This window comes from Rattus rattus, chromosome 3 (assembly GCF_011064425.1).
Source record: "Rattus rattus isolate New Zealand chromosome 3, Rrattus_CSIRO_v1, whole genome shotgun sequence".
Lineage (NCBI taxonomy): Eukaryota > Metazoa > Chordata > Mammalia > Rodentia > Muridae > Rattus > Rattus rattus.
This window is the reverse complement of record NC_046156.1, coordinates 121943743-121962143: the sequence shown is the minus strand read 5'-3', so window position 1 is coordinate 121962143 and position 18401 is coordinate 121943743. Positions and strand designations below refer to the sequence as shown.

The following is an 18401-nucleotide window of genomic DNA, read 5'->3' as shown; positions in this document are numbered from 1 at the left end:
AATTACAACCAACACCATATCCTGTTGGAAATCTCCCCATGTATTTTATATTATATGCTTGCTTTCTTCATTTTAACCTGTGATTCCCAGGTATAGTGTGTGTGTGTGTGTGTGTGTGTGTGTGTATGCATCTTGTCAGTTCCTCTAAGGAGTGAGCGATCTCCATTCTAGGGCCTCAGGCAAGTCTGCCTTTCCATATTCATCTTGCTGTATGCTCACTCATTTAGTAAATATTTGCAGATGAGCTCATGTCTGGAGTGCAGAGTCTAATAGACAGATTTGAAGTTTAGGGAACTTTCCAAACTGCTATTTGGTCTGTGGTTAGTCTATCAGGTTGTGGATATCAATCTGTGGAACACTGAAATTTGGTTAGAATGGTGCAAGGTAAAGTTTCATTATGGTGGAGTTCTACAGAAGATATAGTAGTCCCTGAGAGGCACACCACAAAAGCTGTTGCATCCTCAAATCCATCAAAGCTGCTGCAGGCCCCTCCTTCAGGCCCAGCCTACCTTCACAGTAAAATGTTGCACAGGAGCTGTCCAAAATGGCGGCTCCTGTCAAAATGGTGGCACCATGACTTCTCCTCAGCCTGCAGCTTCAACTTCAGGAGCTGCAGGAGGTGTCAGTAATGGCACCTCAGTGCGAGTGGAACCTCAGGATCTGTCCAGGTGGTGACACCTTTCCTGCCTCAACCTACTTTGGTCATGAGGAGCTGTCCACGGCGGAGATAACTTCTTCCTGCCTCAGTCTACAGTTGGAACTCTCACAGGAGCTGTCCACATTGTCAGTACCTCCTCTCCAGCCCCCCTCCCCGCTTCACCCGACTCCCCCAGCAGCCCCAGAGAGTTGGCAAAAGCTGCAGCAGCCAGGAAAGACTTCCCACCCAAACCCATGGGCCTGATGCAGGGAAAAAAGGAGTCCAAAAACCCCCACTAATTCCAGAGCTTCCCACAAATCCCACTAATCCCTGAGCAGGAAACCCACCAATTTCTGAACAGAAAAACCCAACAATCCCTGAGCCCTCTCCTGCCCCCAGCTGAGGATTTGAAATCTCGCCAATCCTCACTCTGGAAATATCTGCCCTGAGAAGCTCTACCCCTTTATCCAATTCCCTGCTCCCTGCTCCCAGGAACAGAGGGCACTCATCCCTGGATTCATCCCTCCTCACCCTGGACCCTCCAATAAATCTCTTTCATGAGATTTTTGCCTGGTGTGAAAAGAAGAAAAGAAGCAATGAAGAGAAGAGAATAGAGGAGAAGGAGCAGGCCTGAGGCTCCTGAGCTCCTCAGTGATACCTTCTCCTGGGAGCTGCAATGCCTCTGCAGCTTCCTCTCAGGAACCTGTGTGGTTCCTGTCCCCTCTTCCCCCTGTGTCTCAGGGTGCCCTTCCACTGGGACATTGTCCTACCTCAAAGTTGTAAGGTTCCTGGTCCCCTGAGCCTCAGAGTGGCTTCCAATGGGACACTTTCTCCCCTCAGAGCTGTATGAATCCCAGGCTTCTGAGTCCCAGGATACCCTCTCATCTGAACGGAAACACTGACAGTTAGGGGCAGTGGGAAAATGTGGGATTGTGGGATGAGCCCACTGTGCCAACCTTAAAGCATCAGAGGACGGCCAGATCATCTCTCTCATCGTTTTAGGAAACTCACCGATGAATTCAGATACCTTTGTGTGTCCATGCAGGTCACAAGCTCCTTTGTCACACCGGTTTTATTTTAGAAGTCAAAATTTGTGTGAAACAGGACATCTAATCAGCATGTGAGCCAAGGAGTTTTGACCATTCCCCTATGACCTCACTCCTCATCTTTATGAGCTCTGTCCTGACATGGGCTACATGACACACAAACATTATGAGCTAAGTGTTAAGAACGCTGTCTCTTAAATAGTTAACGCAAAGGTTCTCAAATAGTTAACTGCTAGAGGATGTCTTCATATGTCTTCTGAAGGTCTTTCCTGGATATTGACTCTTAAGTCTGAAGGATTTAAGGAGTGTTTAATCCACTAATCCCTCTCCGCTGCTTTAAAGTGGTAATGTGCACAGAGGAAGTGACCTGAGAGGTGGTGGAAGCAGTCTCCTTGGGAGGAGGGATCTGAGTCAGCACCTTCTCACACAGTCCTATACTAATAAAAGCCATTTGCGAACGCTCTCCATTTTTGTTCATCCATCTATGGTTTCAGAGGCCCCTTAGTACACACACAGAATGTAGCTTCCAGTAAAAATATATTTTCAGGGAAGCGTTTTATGCTAATGCCATTGAAGCTGGGTTTAGCCGCTATGTTGTTTTGAATAGGACCTCTTCAAATCAAAATTAAGAGAGAAAAAGGTGACTTTCCTTGTCCTCATTCTCCTCTCTCCCTTTCTGCATATTCACGTGTGCAGTACATGTGTGAACGTGAGAGAGAGAGAGAGAGAAAGAGAGAGAGAGAGAGAAAGAGAAAGAGAGAGTAAGTGTAAGAACAGCCTTAGGTGTCATTCCTCAGGAGATTATATATACATACACACATCTCTATCTATCTATTATCTATCTATCTATCTATCTATCTATCTATCTATCTATCTATCTATCTATCTATCTATCTATCTATCATCTATCTATCTATCATCTATCTATCTATCATCTATCTATCTATCTATCTATCTCATCTATCTATCTATCTATCTATCATCTATCTACCTATCTATCTATCTATCATCTATCACCTATCATCTATCTATCATCTATCTATCTATCTATCTATCTATCTATCTATCTATCTATCTATCATCATCTATCTATCATAGATACATTGTTTAAGACAGGCTAACTCATTGGCCTGCAGCTCTCTAGGTAGGTTAGCTGGCTGGTCAGCAAGTCCAGATTCAGGATTCTGTTTCCCCTCCCCAGCACTGGGATTAAAAGTCTGTGTCACCGCAGTTGTATTAGAACTCAGGTCTTTGTGTTGGCATCCGTCCTGATATCATCTCACGGAGCGACTAGGCTTAAGCGTACACGTTTAGGTGTTGGAGGCACAATCACTCCTTCTAGGGCAGTCATACGAGATTGCCAGGTAGTACTAACTCTTTCACTATGGATTTATACCACTACTACTTGCAATTCTGAACAAGCTATTGACTGGAGCATTAACTTGAAACATGAAGTGGAGTTATCCTGAAGACACGTTCTTTGTGACAGAAAAGGGCATCAGGAAAAGTGAGCGCCCGACCCAGATCTAGATGATGGGACAAACAGCAGGCTGCTCCACAGAGGTCTGTTACTCACCTGGGAATCAACCAAGTCAACTGGGCAGAAAGAGGTTAGACATGAGGAGATAGCTTGAAGCATCCCTATCCAGAATGGGTGAACACATCACTTCTGAGCTATGTGTGGCCTTCCAATCTTGCCATACTGCAACGTGTTGTTGATGGACAAGAAAAAATATACCAGGCTAAGCTGGGAACTGCAGGAAGCTGAGTGATGTCATTGATGGTTGCTGTTTCTGGCATCACCCCAGCACTTGGGACTTTCAAACAACAAGGCTTTACCATATCAAACCATTTCTGAGGGTCAGGAATTTGGGAGAAGCTACCTGGAAGGTTCTAGCTCAGGATGTCTCATGAATTTGGGATTTTAGCTTTCGGCTGGGGTCACAATCTAAAGCTTCAAGCGTCTGGGATCTTACCCACAGGGCCTGTATCCAAGGCATGGGGAGGAGCCTCAGATCCCAGCTGGCTGTTAGTAGAGAGTCTTAGCTTCTCACTACATGGCTAATGTTGTGAAATGGCAGTTAGGATTTCCCACAGGGTGAATTATTTGAGAGCAAGAACGGCGCATTCTATGAAGTGAGCTCCAAGGTCATGCCCACAGTTTCCATCGTTTTATAAGTGAGTCATCAAGTCCAGGCCACACTAAAGAGGAACTAAGTGCCATATTTGAAGACATCATGGACATTCTTAACAGCCACATGTAACACCTAAGTGATGTGAGAGGAGAAGGGGATTGTGGGGGTAGAGAATATCAATGTGGCTGAATGTATTGAACTCATTAGCCAAATGGGTTTGGACCATCACTTGATGCCCCTGCCTCTGATGGTACCCTTTTCTATGCCTGGAAATTGTTTTCCTGCATTCACATATTTTATTTTTTCTTTTCAAAGCCCAGTCACAAAAATATCTGCCAAGGGTAAAAATGGATCTGCAACAACACGTTTGCAATGTGCAGAACACATAGAGTAACATTTGAGGAACATGGCCTAGTTCTAGGGTAAAACTTTCATCTTTCTGTCACTCAGAGTTTGGAATCCCTCATAAGCTCCCTAGACAAGAGGTACTTAGCGACACTGGAGACAATTTGTTGACTTATTTGCCAGGAAAACATCATTTGTGGGCCCCTCATCTTCCTAAATTCTGACTGGCACCAGGAGCAGAGGGTGAGACATGGTCTGGTCAAGGCCTGGGTAGGGATGGCTGCATGAATAACTGGGACACAGGATAAGCCATCCTTGACTGTCTCTGACCCATATGGAACTGTGATTCTTCATTCTGTTTCTCCCTAAGGGCAGTGATGGTCCGGCTCATTTTCCTGGTGCTTTTGTCCACACTTAAGCATTTTTGATGGATTTGATTCTACTCCAATTTATTCTGAAAGTGGCAGAGGCACCTAACCAGCTAAGCACAACACCAGATGTTGCCTGGCTTTCCCCCTGCCCATGGTGACGAAGGAGATATTTTTGGTTCATGGCTGAGGAGTGCTGACTTCCCAGGTGACCTTCCCTCTCCTCCCTAGATGCAGAGTGGCTTTCTCCAGGGGCCTCTGCTCCTAGGGCTGCTTCAGGCATTCCAGAGCCCCAGGGACACCCTCTCTGCATCTCTTTCCTGTGCTTTTCTGTGCATCCGTCCTAAGGACCTACTACAGCTGATAGCAGTTATGAGGAGGGCTCTGAATAAATCCAGAAAGAAACATGGCCTGCCTCTTCCTTTCACAAAAGGGAGATGCTTAGTTTTTTAAATCTCAGAAAAAAAAAACACACCAGCTGTTTGTTTGAAAATTGTGATGCTTTTGGTAACAGTGAATTTACGTTTTTCCTTTTTCTTCAGTAGAATGTAAGAGATAGAGTAAAAACATCTCCCCCATAAGAACAACTGCCAGAAGGAATAGTTCAAGGTGACCTCAAACAATGCTAGCCTTTGAATATTAACAGGCTTCTAGGCCATTTACATATGCAATAAATGTTTGTCTGCATTCAGGTATGCTTTTTTCCCTACTGATAGAACATTTTATCTTAGAAAAATGAGCTAAATCACAGGCTTTTAGGTTTTAGTACAAATAAAAGTGGGTGTATACAATGTGAGTATCAAATATGCCAGTGCTGGGCTGGAGAGATGGCTCAGAGGTTAAGAGCACTGTCTGCTCTTCCAGAGGTCCTGAGTTCAATTCCCAGCAACCACATGGTGGCTCACAACCATCTGTGATGGGATAGAATGTCCTCTTCTGGTGTGTCTGAAGACAGGTACAATGTGCTCATATACATAAAGTAAATAAATAAATTAAAAAATATGCAGTGCTACTTCACAGTGGAATTGGTTGGTGAGTCCTGGTTACTTAAGTATGCCATCATGGTCCTTACATGGCCATGTGTCATATGAGAATGCTGTCGAAATGAAGCTACTTTTACAGTAGAAGATTCTATGACATTCTATATATAACAGGAAAGAGATGGAAGGAAGTATTGCCTGTATGGTGATCCACACCCAAACAGCCATCCACTTAGCATAAGCTAAGGACCAGGAATTTTTCTAGAAGACATTGGGATACCAGGCTCTAGTTTACTTTCTGTTGCTGTAATAAACAACGTGATTAAAACAACTTGGGAAGGGTTTATCTCATCTTACGTTACATAAGTTAACAGCCCCTCGCCGAGGGAAGGCAAGGCAGGAACTCAAGGAGGAGCCTGAAGCTGAGACAGAGGAGCAGTGCTGATTGCTGGTGGGTTCTCTGGCTTACACTCAGCCTTATACTTCACAGGGAGGGCACTGTCCACAGTGGGTGAGGTCCTCTTATGATAGACATGGCCACAGGCCAATCTGATGTGGACAATTCTTCAATTGTGGCTCCCTCTTCCCAGGTGACTCTAGGTTGTATTAAGTTGACAATGAAAACTAACCTTGTAAGTATGAATACAAGTCAACAAAGAGGCACGGGGCATAGTTATATTGCACACAGACAAATACAAGGCAAAGCTTCTTCTCTTATGGAAGCCACACATTGAGGGAACAGATATATAGCAGACAAAAATGTACAAGGGCAGACCCATGATGAATACAAAGGAGGAAAATCCTGGTGATGTAACAGTTAATGGGGTCCATGTGGGGGGCAGTCACTTCAGCTACAGTGTAAGTGATAAGAAGGGCCCGACCGCATGAGGACCTAGGAGAATGCTTGCACAGGAAAGAGAAAGTAAAAGTATGGGTGATGAACTTGGTGTGTTAGAACTCAGGGATGGGACTGAAGGGCAGAAGATAGGCAGGAACTAGGAGGTGAAGGACCAGATGGAGAGGGACCAGGCTAATTTTATTGTTTGATTATGTATATGCATCTGTGTCCATGTGGGAGTTATGTTTAGGCAAGGGCAGGTGCTTATGATGCCAGGGGAGGGCATCAGATACCCTGGAGCTGGAGTTACAGGCAGTGGTGAGCTGTTTGGTGTGGGTGCTGGCTACTAAACTTGGGTCCTCTGCAAGTGCAGCACATGATCTTATCCATTGAGCCACATCTCCTAGCCACCTTCATCTGGATCTTACTGGCATTTAGAACTGCCTTTCATGAAATAATCAGCAATGCCAGTTTTTCTTTTTATTTATTTTTCTGTACCTTTTATTTTTGACAATTTCATACCCACGTATGTGACCATAGTCACATCTCTCATTACCCTCTCTAGCGCTTCCCACAGGTAGCTTTTTTTTCTCTTGAGACTGGGTCTTATGTAATCTCTGGTGTGCTTTGTAGTTGAAGGTGATCTTGAGTTCCTGAATCTCTGCCTCCTGAGTGCAGCAATTATGAGTGTGAACCATCACATGGGGTTTATATAGTACTGGAAATAGAACTCAGGGACTCCTGAATCTAAGTCAGGCATTCTACCAACTGATATCTTCACCTTCTTTTAAGACTCTTACATTTTGGGGCCAGTGAGATGGCTTAGTGTGTAAAGGCACTTGCCTCCAAACCCGATGACCTGAGTTCAATTCGAGGAAGCTCCAGGATGGAAGAAGAGAAACAAACAACTCCTACAAGCTGTCTTCTGACCTTCGCGTATGCACGTGTGCGCATACATACTAAATAAAAACGTAATTAAGAATCTCACATCTCACTGTAAGATTCCCTCTGATTAGCAATATGACAGGCTAGAGAAAAGTGCAGATAAGACAACAGAATAAAATAATTTACCCCTGGAATAATGTAGCCATCAAAGAATAACTACTGTGAACATTTGGTCACACATATGCTCTGTTGTAGTTTGGGAAGGCATTCTCCCAAGATTCATATGCTGAAGTCACCCACAAGGTGACAATTTCCAGAGCTGGAGAGTTTAAAAAGGCATGAGGTTGTATGTAAATAATGCAGATTAGAGTCTGAATGTAGGTAAGACTCTAAGTAAGAGTACTGTGGCAGTGGAAGGTCCACAATGCATACAGTTTTATAGGCATGAGTTAGCACCAGCATACTCCCATTTTTTTCTTCCATAACTATTTATACTATTGGTACTCATTATCTCTTCTCGATCCTGGAGGTTTTTCAGCACCAGGATGAAGAAAGTTGTTCAAGTTTCTGATTAGCGGGAATCCCATCCCTACCATTCTTTTCATTTTTAGGCATGAACTTCCTGGGTTTTGGGATAGGAGAAACCCGAGCTCTCATCTTGCAGATGACATGGAACTCCAGCAAAAGTGGAGCAAGGGGTGGATACAGGCTGGTTGCTCTTTGCTCTTGTTAGCGGTTGTTTAAGGCTGGTCCTTTGTCTTTAGCCCCTAGTTTAGCAGCCAGTACTTATAGGAAGTCAGTAATGTATGTTCAATGACTATCTACTAAAATAACTTTCAGACTCTGATCTGAGGCTAGGAAGAAGCACAGAGGTGTGGATACCTGGTTACTGACTGGTTACTGACATGATGTTGTCCTGTAGCTGTTAGGGAATTAGAGTAACAACTGTAATAACAATCAGGCCTCAGGAGAGACAGGGAAGGTGGAAGACAAACCTTGGTGGGCTGAGGTGAGTATTGTTGAGGGATGGATGCAAATGAAGAAATTTGCAGACGAAATGCAATTTTTCTTCTTGGGCTAATTTTAGCATAAGAAAGAGCCTGTTGATAATTAGTAGCTTTCAGGGTAGAAATGGGTTTTCTTGAAAAGAGGGAGGTTGCCCCTAATTATATATGTCCAGGTAGAAACAGGAGTAATTTATCAAGCGTTAAAAAAAAAGTTTGCCTCCTAGGATACCTCTATTCTAGGAGATTATGACCCCAACTCAGATTCAGCCCAATGAATATATATATACACACATACCTTAGTACGTTTTTGTTGTCAGTCAACTCCTCCATGAATAAATGAGACCGTCATTATAAATGAGACCAAATGCTAATGTTTTTCTTGACCCAAGATTCTATGCATCTGAATAGCAGACTGAGAGCTACTGCTGTGTGTTGCGCACAGTAGGGGCTCAGTAGGGATATTTAAATTAGCTCTTAGAACTGAAAAACTTACATTTAAGATCATTTAAGCTACAGGCTCCATGCATTTCTGAGATCTGATTGAACTCAGCTGGTCTTGACTAACTACATCAGGGGCTCCTCGTCAGAACACTAAAATATTCATTAATTTTTTTCTTTTTCTTTAAATTGGAGAAGTTGAAGATTAAAGAGGGAATTTGAACAGTTTCAGCATGGGGAGATAAAAGTGTGCTCTTACTGGGTTTTTGAATGCTATGAATCATGGGTGAGATGATTTCCCAGAACAGACCCCAGTAACATTAAATTGCAAATAGGATTTCCCCGCACCCTGAGTGCAGAGTTCCAGGAAGACCACCCCTAATATAATCATTTCATCTGAATTCTAGGCGGGAGACGGCTGCATAAGTGAGGCATCATCTGAGAACACCTGTAGTTTTCAAGATTGAAATCGCTAACAGCTACAGAGGCACTAACAGGATCATGCTTGAGTCTGAAGGAGCTCCCCTCGCAAATAGCAATCCGAGGAAGCTTTGATGAACACTGTCTATCTGTGAGCCACCCCGACAGTCCTGGCAGGAGGAGATTGAATGAAAGAACCTGCAAGAATGGATTTTCATCAGTTTCTCCTTTCCTCTGGCTTCCTTTTTCTCCCTCCTCTTTCCACTAGAATACTAATTAGACATTAGTGTTCAAATGATGAATTTTGAAAAAACACTATGTGGAATACATAGCACTAAAGAGTAATGGTGCCAGTTAAGATGGCATAGCCACCGGACAAATACGTGGGACCCAGGCTGCTCTCTGGGTGCCTGCTGATCCAGGCCTCAGACTCACATCGCCAACTAATCACAGAACCAGTAGAAGAACAGACACTTCTTGCCACCCTGGTTGGGAATCAAAGGTTCTCTGGCCACACTGTGCTCTGAACAATGATCCTCATGTGTTCCCTCATGCCCCGCAGTTCCACTTTCTGTGCAGCTCTCGGCAGTTTTTGGATGTCACTCTCAGAAACTTGAAACAGAGAATTTTGTTTTAAGAGTTACCTCTACTGCCGCTTTTGCCCTCTCAAACTCCTCTTCTAAGGAATGGTTCCTGGAGAGTAGGGCGCTTCCCCAGCGATGCTCTTTGGTCAGCCGAGCCTGAAATAAACCAGATAGGGGATGTATTGGCATCACACGACACAAAAGTAAAAGTCGTTTTCATGTTCTCATGTTGCTTCCCTAGCGTTCCAAAGGAGCGAATGTGTATGTGCACAACCAGGTGAGTGTGTGTGTGTGTGTGTGTGTGTGTGTGTGTGCGCACACGTGTGTGCATGCGTGTGTGTAGGACATAGGTCTACCTATGGTGCTATTCCTTAGGCATCCAGTTTATTGTTTGAGACAGGATCTCTTACTGGGATCTGGAGCTCTCTTATTAGCCTACTCTTTCGGGTCAGTGATCTCCAAGGATGCTCCTGTCTTCTTGTCCCAGTGCTGGGGTTACAGGTGTGCACAACCATGCCTGACTTTCGACACGAGTGCTGGGGACCGAACTCAGCAAGCACTGAGCCATCTCCCTAGTGCCTTGAGAAGTATTTTCAAAGTGTTTTTAAGGCATGATGTTACCGAGTCTAGGATGGTGTCAAATGTGCGTGTGTGTCTGCATACGGGTTCTTGTGCAGCAGTCACAGTTATGTGAACCCTAAACAATTAGAAAGGACAGCTTCCTAATCACTTCCCCAGGCACTGAGAAGAAATTCAGTACCCCTTATGGAAGGCAAGCTGGGAATGATTGATTTCTTCCTATTATACTAGAGAATTTCCTACCAAGTCTGCTTGGCCCTATATTAAATGTTCTAGGGCAGCCACAACGTGTATTTTCACAAACTGAATGTTTTAACACAGAAGGAATATAGGCTTTCAATGTGCTGGAGGCTAGAAGTTCATAGCCATAGTGGTGGCTTGGTCTCTCCATATCCCCTGGGGTGGGGGCTGAGTCTGCTCCATGCCCCTTCTAGTAAGCAGGGGCTTCAGATGAGCTATGCTCAGCCCACACCATGTTGCCTCTTCTCTCTTAGTCTGTCCCCTTTCTGCTTTACTCTGACAAGGTGCCTGCGATTGCAAGCTGGCCTAGTCCAGACATCTCAGGCAAGTTCCCTTCTCTGCAGATCACCTGTCTAGCCCTGTCTTCCTTGTGCATGTGACAGTCACAGGCTCTAGGGATATGACCATCAGTCTTTTTTGAAGACTTTGTTCACTATTGCGTTCATATGACACTCTTGGGGCACAACATATTTAATAAGTAAGAATATACAGATACAGAGGCCGGAAAGATAGCTCAGAAGTTAAGAGAGGATACTACTCTTACAGAAAACTTGAGCTCTATTGCCAGCATCCCCCATCAGGCAGTTCAGAACAGCCTGGAAACTCTTACTCCAGGGGGACACCACACATCTAGCATCTTCAGCCATCTGTCCTCATGTGTATACATACAGGCATGCAGACATGCACAATACACATAATTAAAAATAAATGAACAAATGTAATATATATATATATATGATATGTATATATATATATATATGATAGATACTAGGTGGCTGGGACCCTGTTGCCCAGGAGAGAAATTAACTCTGAAGGCCACTTGCTACTCACAGAAGGCTAAATATTCTTGTGTGTAACTTGGTGAATCGTCTGCCGTTTATTTCCTAAGCAGCTGTTGGGGCTCTGATCTGCTCAGAACTGCCTTGGTTCTGGAACAAAGTCCCTCATCTTTCTGCCGGCCTATCCATGGACAAGTTAACAAAACAAATCATCAAAATGAGATGCATGCAAGAAATGAATGGTGGGGTTTATTTCCCAAACTTGTTTATTTATATACTAGCAAGTAAGTTGAAGTCTCGGGGGTTGGAAGGACAACAGTTTGTTAAAATGTCCATGTCACATGAAGAAGTCTATAGATTCAAGGCAACTTCTTAAAGCCTAGTGGTAATCTACATGTAAATATTGTTAAAACACTAAATCGTACTGTATGAGAAAAGACCATGTCCCAGTTTGCTTTTGGTTGCTGTGTTAAAACACTGTCCAAGAGCAATTTGGGGAGGGAAGGGTTTCCACTACCAGTTAGCATCCACCATCAAGGGAAGCCAGGGCAGGAACTCAAAGCAAGAGCCTGGAGGTGGGAACTGAAGCCGAGGCCTTAGGGAACACTCCTTTCTGGCTTTTCTAGTTTACTTTCTTACACAACCCAGGACGTCACATCAAGGGTGGCACCACCCACAGTGGGCGGGATCCTCCACATTAATCATCTATCTAGACAATGCTCCCTGCGCTTGCCTACAAGCCAACCTGATGGGGGCAATTCCTCAGTTGAGGGTCCCTCTTATGTTTCCAGCTTTGGAAACATAAGGACTGTCAAGGAGTGTCTAGACCCATTGAGATAAGCCAAAGACCATGGGGAGATATTTTCTTGAAGAACCAACAACAGTTACCAACAGCTTATGAAAATTAGTCTCCTCCACTGAGCAGAAAGAAAATGAAAACGGAAACCACAGTTGGCATTGCCTCACGTGGGCTAGGCTGCCGCCAGGAAGGCTAAAAGAATGCAGGAGAAGATGGAGGGGGAAAGACTCTTACACAGTATCGGTGGGAATGTAGACTAATATTATTGTGAAAATGGTACAGAGTGCCCTCAGAAAATCAAAACCAAAGTTACCGGATGATGCCAAGGAAAGGAGACCATTATGCCAAGAGGCCTCTGCACTCACTAAATGTCAGTGTGGCTTTGGGCACACGGGAGAAGGAAGGAGAGAGGCTATCCATCAGCTGGTGGCTTAATATGCATGCACTGTGAAACACTGGACGTTTTCAAGAAGGAAGCGTCATTTGTAACTTGCGGGAAATGGAGGACATCATAGGAAGTATAACAAGCCCAGCACAGACTGTCAGGTATCAGATTCAAACTAAAAGGTGCTGTCTAAACCAGCCAGCCTCTCAGAAGGATGGAGGATGGTGGTGGTTACAACTGGGCCTGGGTACACTGTTGGTCAAAGGTTACAAGACATCATCCAGGAATCTAGGGTGGAACTTGGTGACTATCGTTCACAATGTATTGTGTGCTTGAGAAGCACTGCAGTAATTTTAGGTTTCTTTCAGAAAAACCCCAAGGATGTGAATGCAGATGAACACAGGAATCAGACTGAGCCGACTTGCTGTGCATGCATATTTCAAAACATTATATTATATGTGATAAACATAAACTTTTGCTTGTCAAGTAAGACATCGTGATAAAGGGATACATTTGGTATTTGGTCCAAGGGTACATTATGTGCTGGAATGGCCCAGAAGTGGCTTTAGCAACACAGGAAGCACTAAGACTGTTGTCTGAGACAGTGTTTTATCAGCAAGCACTTTGCACTGGTGAAACAGAACCCGTTTTGCTGGGAAGCTTGACCTAACAGGGTTCTATTAGCATCCCCGGCCTCTCTCTTCATTAATGTTTCAGGACCCAGCTGCGATATGAATCACGCGCTGCAAAGGGCATTGCATATCAGGACTCCAGGCTTACAGGGCAGCTCCTCTTTGCCACTTAACACAGCAAGCACAGATAGAGTCTTACTGTGCAAGTGACATTTTATTCTGATGGTACAATTACTATTTAGGGATACTCTATTTCTCACACCATTTGAAAGGCTGTAGGTTATTACTAAGATAAGTGTTATCTAACTTACCATTTTTAATGTTTTTGGCTCAAGGAAGCATAAGTTAAATGTTACGGAGTATAAATAGCAGTTGACATGCAATAGAAAGTTTTGATACTTTTCCATGCTTTTAGTGCCGTGCTGAAACGTGCTGCTTAAGAACTGAGCATGGAGGCCTGAGAGATGGCTCAGTGGTCATGGGGAACTTGTTCTTTCTGAAGGCCAGTGATCCATTCCCAGCACACATCTGATGGCTCACAATGCCTTGTAACTCCAGTTCCAGGCATCCGACACCCTCTTCTACTTTCCTTGGTACTAGGTAGACAGGTGACCCACATACATACATGTAGACAAAACTCTCATGCACATAAAATTTGAAAAGCGGGACAGAACAGAGCCCATGGGGTGATAAATCAGCCACCCTTGAAACCCAGGCATTAAACATAACTAATTTTATCAGAGGAAAAAAAACTGAGACTTGGAAAAATATAGCCGTGCTTGTGGATTATTGACATTGTTTGGCACTTTGATATGAAGCCCGGTAAACAGGACAATTACACCTGTCAGTTTGAGTGGCAGCCATCTTAACATCGTAGCTGGTATAATAGTCATCCTCAAACATGAGTGAGCCCTGATATACCCACAAGGTCTTTTAAAATTCGTGTGACAGCCCCTACCCCAGGGTCTCTGATTCACATCTGCCTCTCCCCAAATCCTCAGGCACTGTTGACATGCTGGCTCAGCGCCTCAAAGGAAGATCCAGGATCCGCACGTGTATTATGCATATGGGGATAAGTCTCAAGTTCATAGCGTGTACTAAGTATGCATGGCGTTTACTGTCATCTTGACACAACTTAGACTCAGCTGTTGTCTTAATTACTCTTCCCTTTCTGTGTTATAAAATACTATGACCAAAAATAACTTGAGGAGGAAGGAGTCTATTTCATACTAAAACCCTCAGGTCCCACTCCTCTCATTGACGGAAGTCAGGTCAGGAACTCAAAGCAGAGATGTGGAAGCAGGAGCTGAAGCAGAGGAATGCTGCTTACTGTCTTGCTCTCCCGTGCTCACTCAGCCTGCTGTCTCACACAAGTTAAAAACCACCTTCCCAAGGGTGGCACAGCACAGTGGGCTGCCTGCTCCCATGCTAATCAATAACCAAGAAATTGCCCTACAGATTTGCCTATAAGCAAATATGATCCAGCATTTCTTCAACTGAGGTTTCACAGATAATTCTAGCTTATGTCACGTTGAAAAATATATTCCAACCAGGACACTTTGGAAGGAGAGTCTTACTGAGGAATTATCTATATCAGGATGGCCTGTTGGCTTGTCTCTGGGGGGTTTATTTTGGTTATGTTAAATGATAAAGAAAGACCCAGCCAATTACAGCAGCAGCATTCATTGCCTAAGGAGGGGTCCCAGAACAGCATGAGAGGAGAAAACTAGCTGTCTGTAAGCCTGCAGGTAAGGCAGGATGCATTCATTCCATCCCTTCTGATCTGGTCTGTGGATCGGATGTCACTAGCTGTACCACGTTCCTGTTCTGACTTTCCACAAGGATAGACCAAAACTGGGAATTGTAACTCTAATGAATCTCTTTCTCCACGAAGTTGCTTGTAGTGGGGTATTTATCACAGCAGCAGAAACAAAATTAGAAAGCAGTTAAAATAAAGACAGAAAGTAAGCGTGCTCACTCTAGAGGAAGAACAATACAATGACTGCTCGACCTTGGGTGCTCTGTGACCTGACTGCTCAGGCAGTCTCTGAAGTCAGGTTGTTTAAGGCCACCCAGGCACCTTGAGCAAGGTATTGAATTTCTAGACTGTCCTTTGCAGAGCCTATATTAACTCACAGCGTCCCTGTAAGAATTAATGTGTAGTATTATTCACAAAAATACAAATACATACCGAATAGCGAGTGTTCGGCCAAACCTGGCTTCTGTTACCACTTGGTTAGTGCTTTCATTAGATGTTTTGTGTTTACTGCACATTTGTGTGGTAGTTGCTGCAGACAGCTTGGACTCTCAGACTGTTTAAATACAAGTCTCACCGAAATGACCAAGGATTTTTTTTTACTCCTAGCTAAGAGACATTTGTCATGTGGGGTGCACACACAAAAGCTACCCCTCTTGTGCAAGGGAAAATTCCTTTCCTTAGAGTGTGGTAGCACATGGCCACTGTCTCCATTCTGTTATGAAATCCTTCATCAGGAAAAGACTGATTTTGAAAAGAGATGGCCAGCACATTGTCAGACACACTGAAAAACTACGACTAAAACCACTTAAAAATGACCCAGAAGGAAAGTATGCATGGTTCAGTTTTAATTGTTCCTAAGATCCTACTCTGCTGCTAAATCTGTGTTTTCCCTTGTTAGGGTCTCTTTTTTATTCATGTGACAAGGACTTGCTGAGAGTTTCTTACTGTGCTGATTTCTTATGTTGAAAACGATATTTCAGCCCTTCACTTCCTCGTCCTTCTCTCCCGTCTCTGCTTCCTTCCCACCCCACTGACAGATCGTTGTTTGTGACATGAAGAGGAACAAGATTAGATACAATCCGGATAGGCAGAATGACAAGTATTCACAGAGCATTGGGTTGGATTGTTTTCCTGAGATATAGAGGCCTAATACTTCTTTGAGTACACGGTTTTATCAGTGTATACTCATTATACGCAAGAGTGGGCTTCATCATGACGTTCTCATTTACAGGTGTGTGTTGTGTACATTTTAAAAACATCTATTTTAGTTATAAGTAGACTGTGTATTTGTGTGTGTGTGTGTGTGTGTGTGTGTGTGTGTGTGTGTGCATGTATGTGTGAGTCCAGGTGCTTATGGTGCTCAGAGGGGCTTACACCTGGAGTTACATGTTGATCTTCTCAACATGGGTCCTGGAAACCAAGCTTCAATCCTCTTCAAGAGTGACACTTGCCCCTGCAGACCATCTTTCCAGTGCCTAGATCATTTGGTTTTGTTTACTCCCCAACTCCTTGATCCTGTTTTCACCTCCCACACACCACTACCCTCCATTCTCTTCTCAAAGAGTTCCCCTTCTTCTTTCAAACCTCTATCATCAAGTCTAGATTCTGTACACGAGAGAAGAAAATATGAGTGTCTTTCTGAGTCTGACTTACTGCACTTAACGTGATGACTCCAGTTCTTCCAATTTTCCTGCAGATGACAGATTATCACGTTTCTTAGTGGGTTACATATCACATGCCCCTTATTTGTCTGTTGCTGGATAACCAGGTGATTCTGTGACTTGGCTGTAGTGAGTAGTCCTTCAATAAGATAGGTGTGCAGGATCTCTGTGGTATGCCGACTGGGATCCCCCTAAATGTATCTTGTAGCCTAACCTGTGTGTTTTGTTTACTGCCTCACATCTGTAAGGACAGTAGATTCCCAAGCATATTAATGAACTGACATGGAAGTCAACCATTTTTCTAAAAGTGTGGGTCTATGGTAAATTCGGGAAGAGAGTGAATTGTATACAGAATAAGTTGTATAAAAATTCTGATTGTTTTGTGAAGTTTCTATAAGAAAGTAACAGACATTCTTGAACATTGCTCAATTCATGTTCATTCAACAGAATTAAATAATAGTTGGGCTTTGCAATAATAAGAGGAACAATGGCTTATGAGTTCTCTCAGGTAAGCCACACAGGATGGCTGATACACAGATTTTAATGGATTTTGATGGAGTTAGATGTGCAACTCTTAGGAGAAACAGCTTTTATTTATTTATTTATTTATTTATTTATTTATTTATTTATTTATTTATTTATATTTTTTAATGTGAAGTGGAGATAATATAAAAACCTAAGGTTACAGTGGGCATCTCACACAGGGCATGAGAAACACTGAAGGGAAGTGATGAATCATGGGAAAGCTGAGCTCTGCAGAGTGAGTCACCTGTGAGTTGCATAACTGTGGCCTGCTTCTGCAGCACCTACTCACATTGGAGAATCTGAGCCTGTCTTGGTCTTGGAGCTTCCAGGGTGCAAACTTGGAAGGAGATGCTTGGATCACGTCTGCCGAAGAAGCTGTATTCTCTCCATTTGCCTCAGCCAGTGATGCATTACCCAGATGGGAAAACTGAATTTTGCAGCCTTTTCTTTTGCGTTTTCTTCAACTCTTCAATTTTTTTAAAGTATTTTTTTCCCAGATTGTATCATCTCTTTACACGGTTCATACATTCCAGCTTGTGGAATGACAATTATATAGTTTGGGTTAAGTGTCAAGAACCCTTGTCTTTAAGTACACAGAAATCACATAACTCACTGTAATCCCCTCTTTTCTCTGAGTTTTGTGTTCAACGCACCATTTGAGATTATAACATACTTTCTCTTCTCATTTTGAAAAGAAAATGAGAAAATGTAAGTTTTCATATTATCTTTTCCCATTTTCTTTGCGAGTCTGAAATACGATTTTTAAATGAGGTTTGTAAATAGCCCCCTACCTGTTGAGTCACTGCCTGGGGTAGTTTATATGTGCTTGAGGGAGAGGAAACCATTTTCCTGATTCCCTATGAGCCATCTGAGTGAGTGTGGGGCAGGCTCTGGTGAGTCAGAATGGCTTGTCTGAATGATGTGTGAACTAGTCTTCAGGTGAAATTTTGTTCTACATTCATTCTATCATATCTACATGAAGAGGCCTTGCAGTAATGAGTAGTGTGTCTAACAGTACACACATCTTTCTGTGTGTGCTCGAGGGCAAGTATGTGCATGTGCACCTGCAGGCTAGAGGTCATTGTCAACTCTCACTCCTCATGCCCCTTGCACCTTGCTCGTTGAGACAAGGTCTCTCATTTGGCCTGCTACTTGTCAATTAGGCAAGGCTGACCAACCAGGGAGCATTAGGGATTCTCCTGCTTCCACCTCCTCTGTGCAAGGATTGCTAAGCGTGCACCATCACGCCCACTATTTTACATGGAACTCGGGTTGTCATGCTGACAAAACAAGTGTTCCTATGAGCCATCTCTCCAGCACTCTCTTCTTGCTTTCATTACACACCTGTCTGTTTTCTTC

At 43.6% G+C, this 18401-nt stretch overlaps 1 protein-coding gene across 9 annotated transcripts in view; it reads right to left on the bottom strand.

Moving 5' to 3' along the window:
- Positions 1-18401, bottom strand: part of Pex5l (peroxisomal biogenesis factor 5 like) — a 294882-nt gene that overhangs the window by 129285 nt on the left and 147196 nt on the right. For all 9 annotated transcript variants that reach the window (XM_032898528.1, XM_032898531.1, XM_032898533.1 and 6 more), the window contains one exon: positions 9744-9839. In XM_032898528.1, the coding sequence (XP_032754419.1) occupies positions 9744-9839 (96 nt within the window). The remainder of the gene's footprint in view (positions 1-9743; positions 9840-18401) is intronic.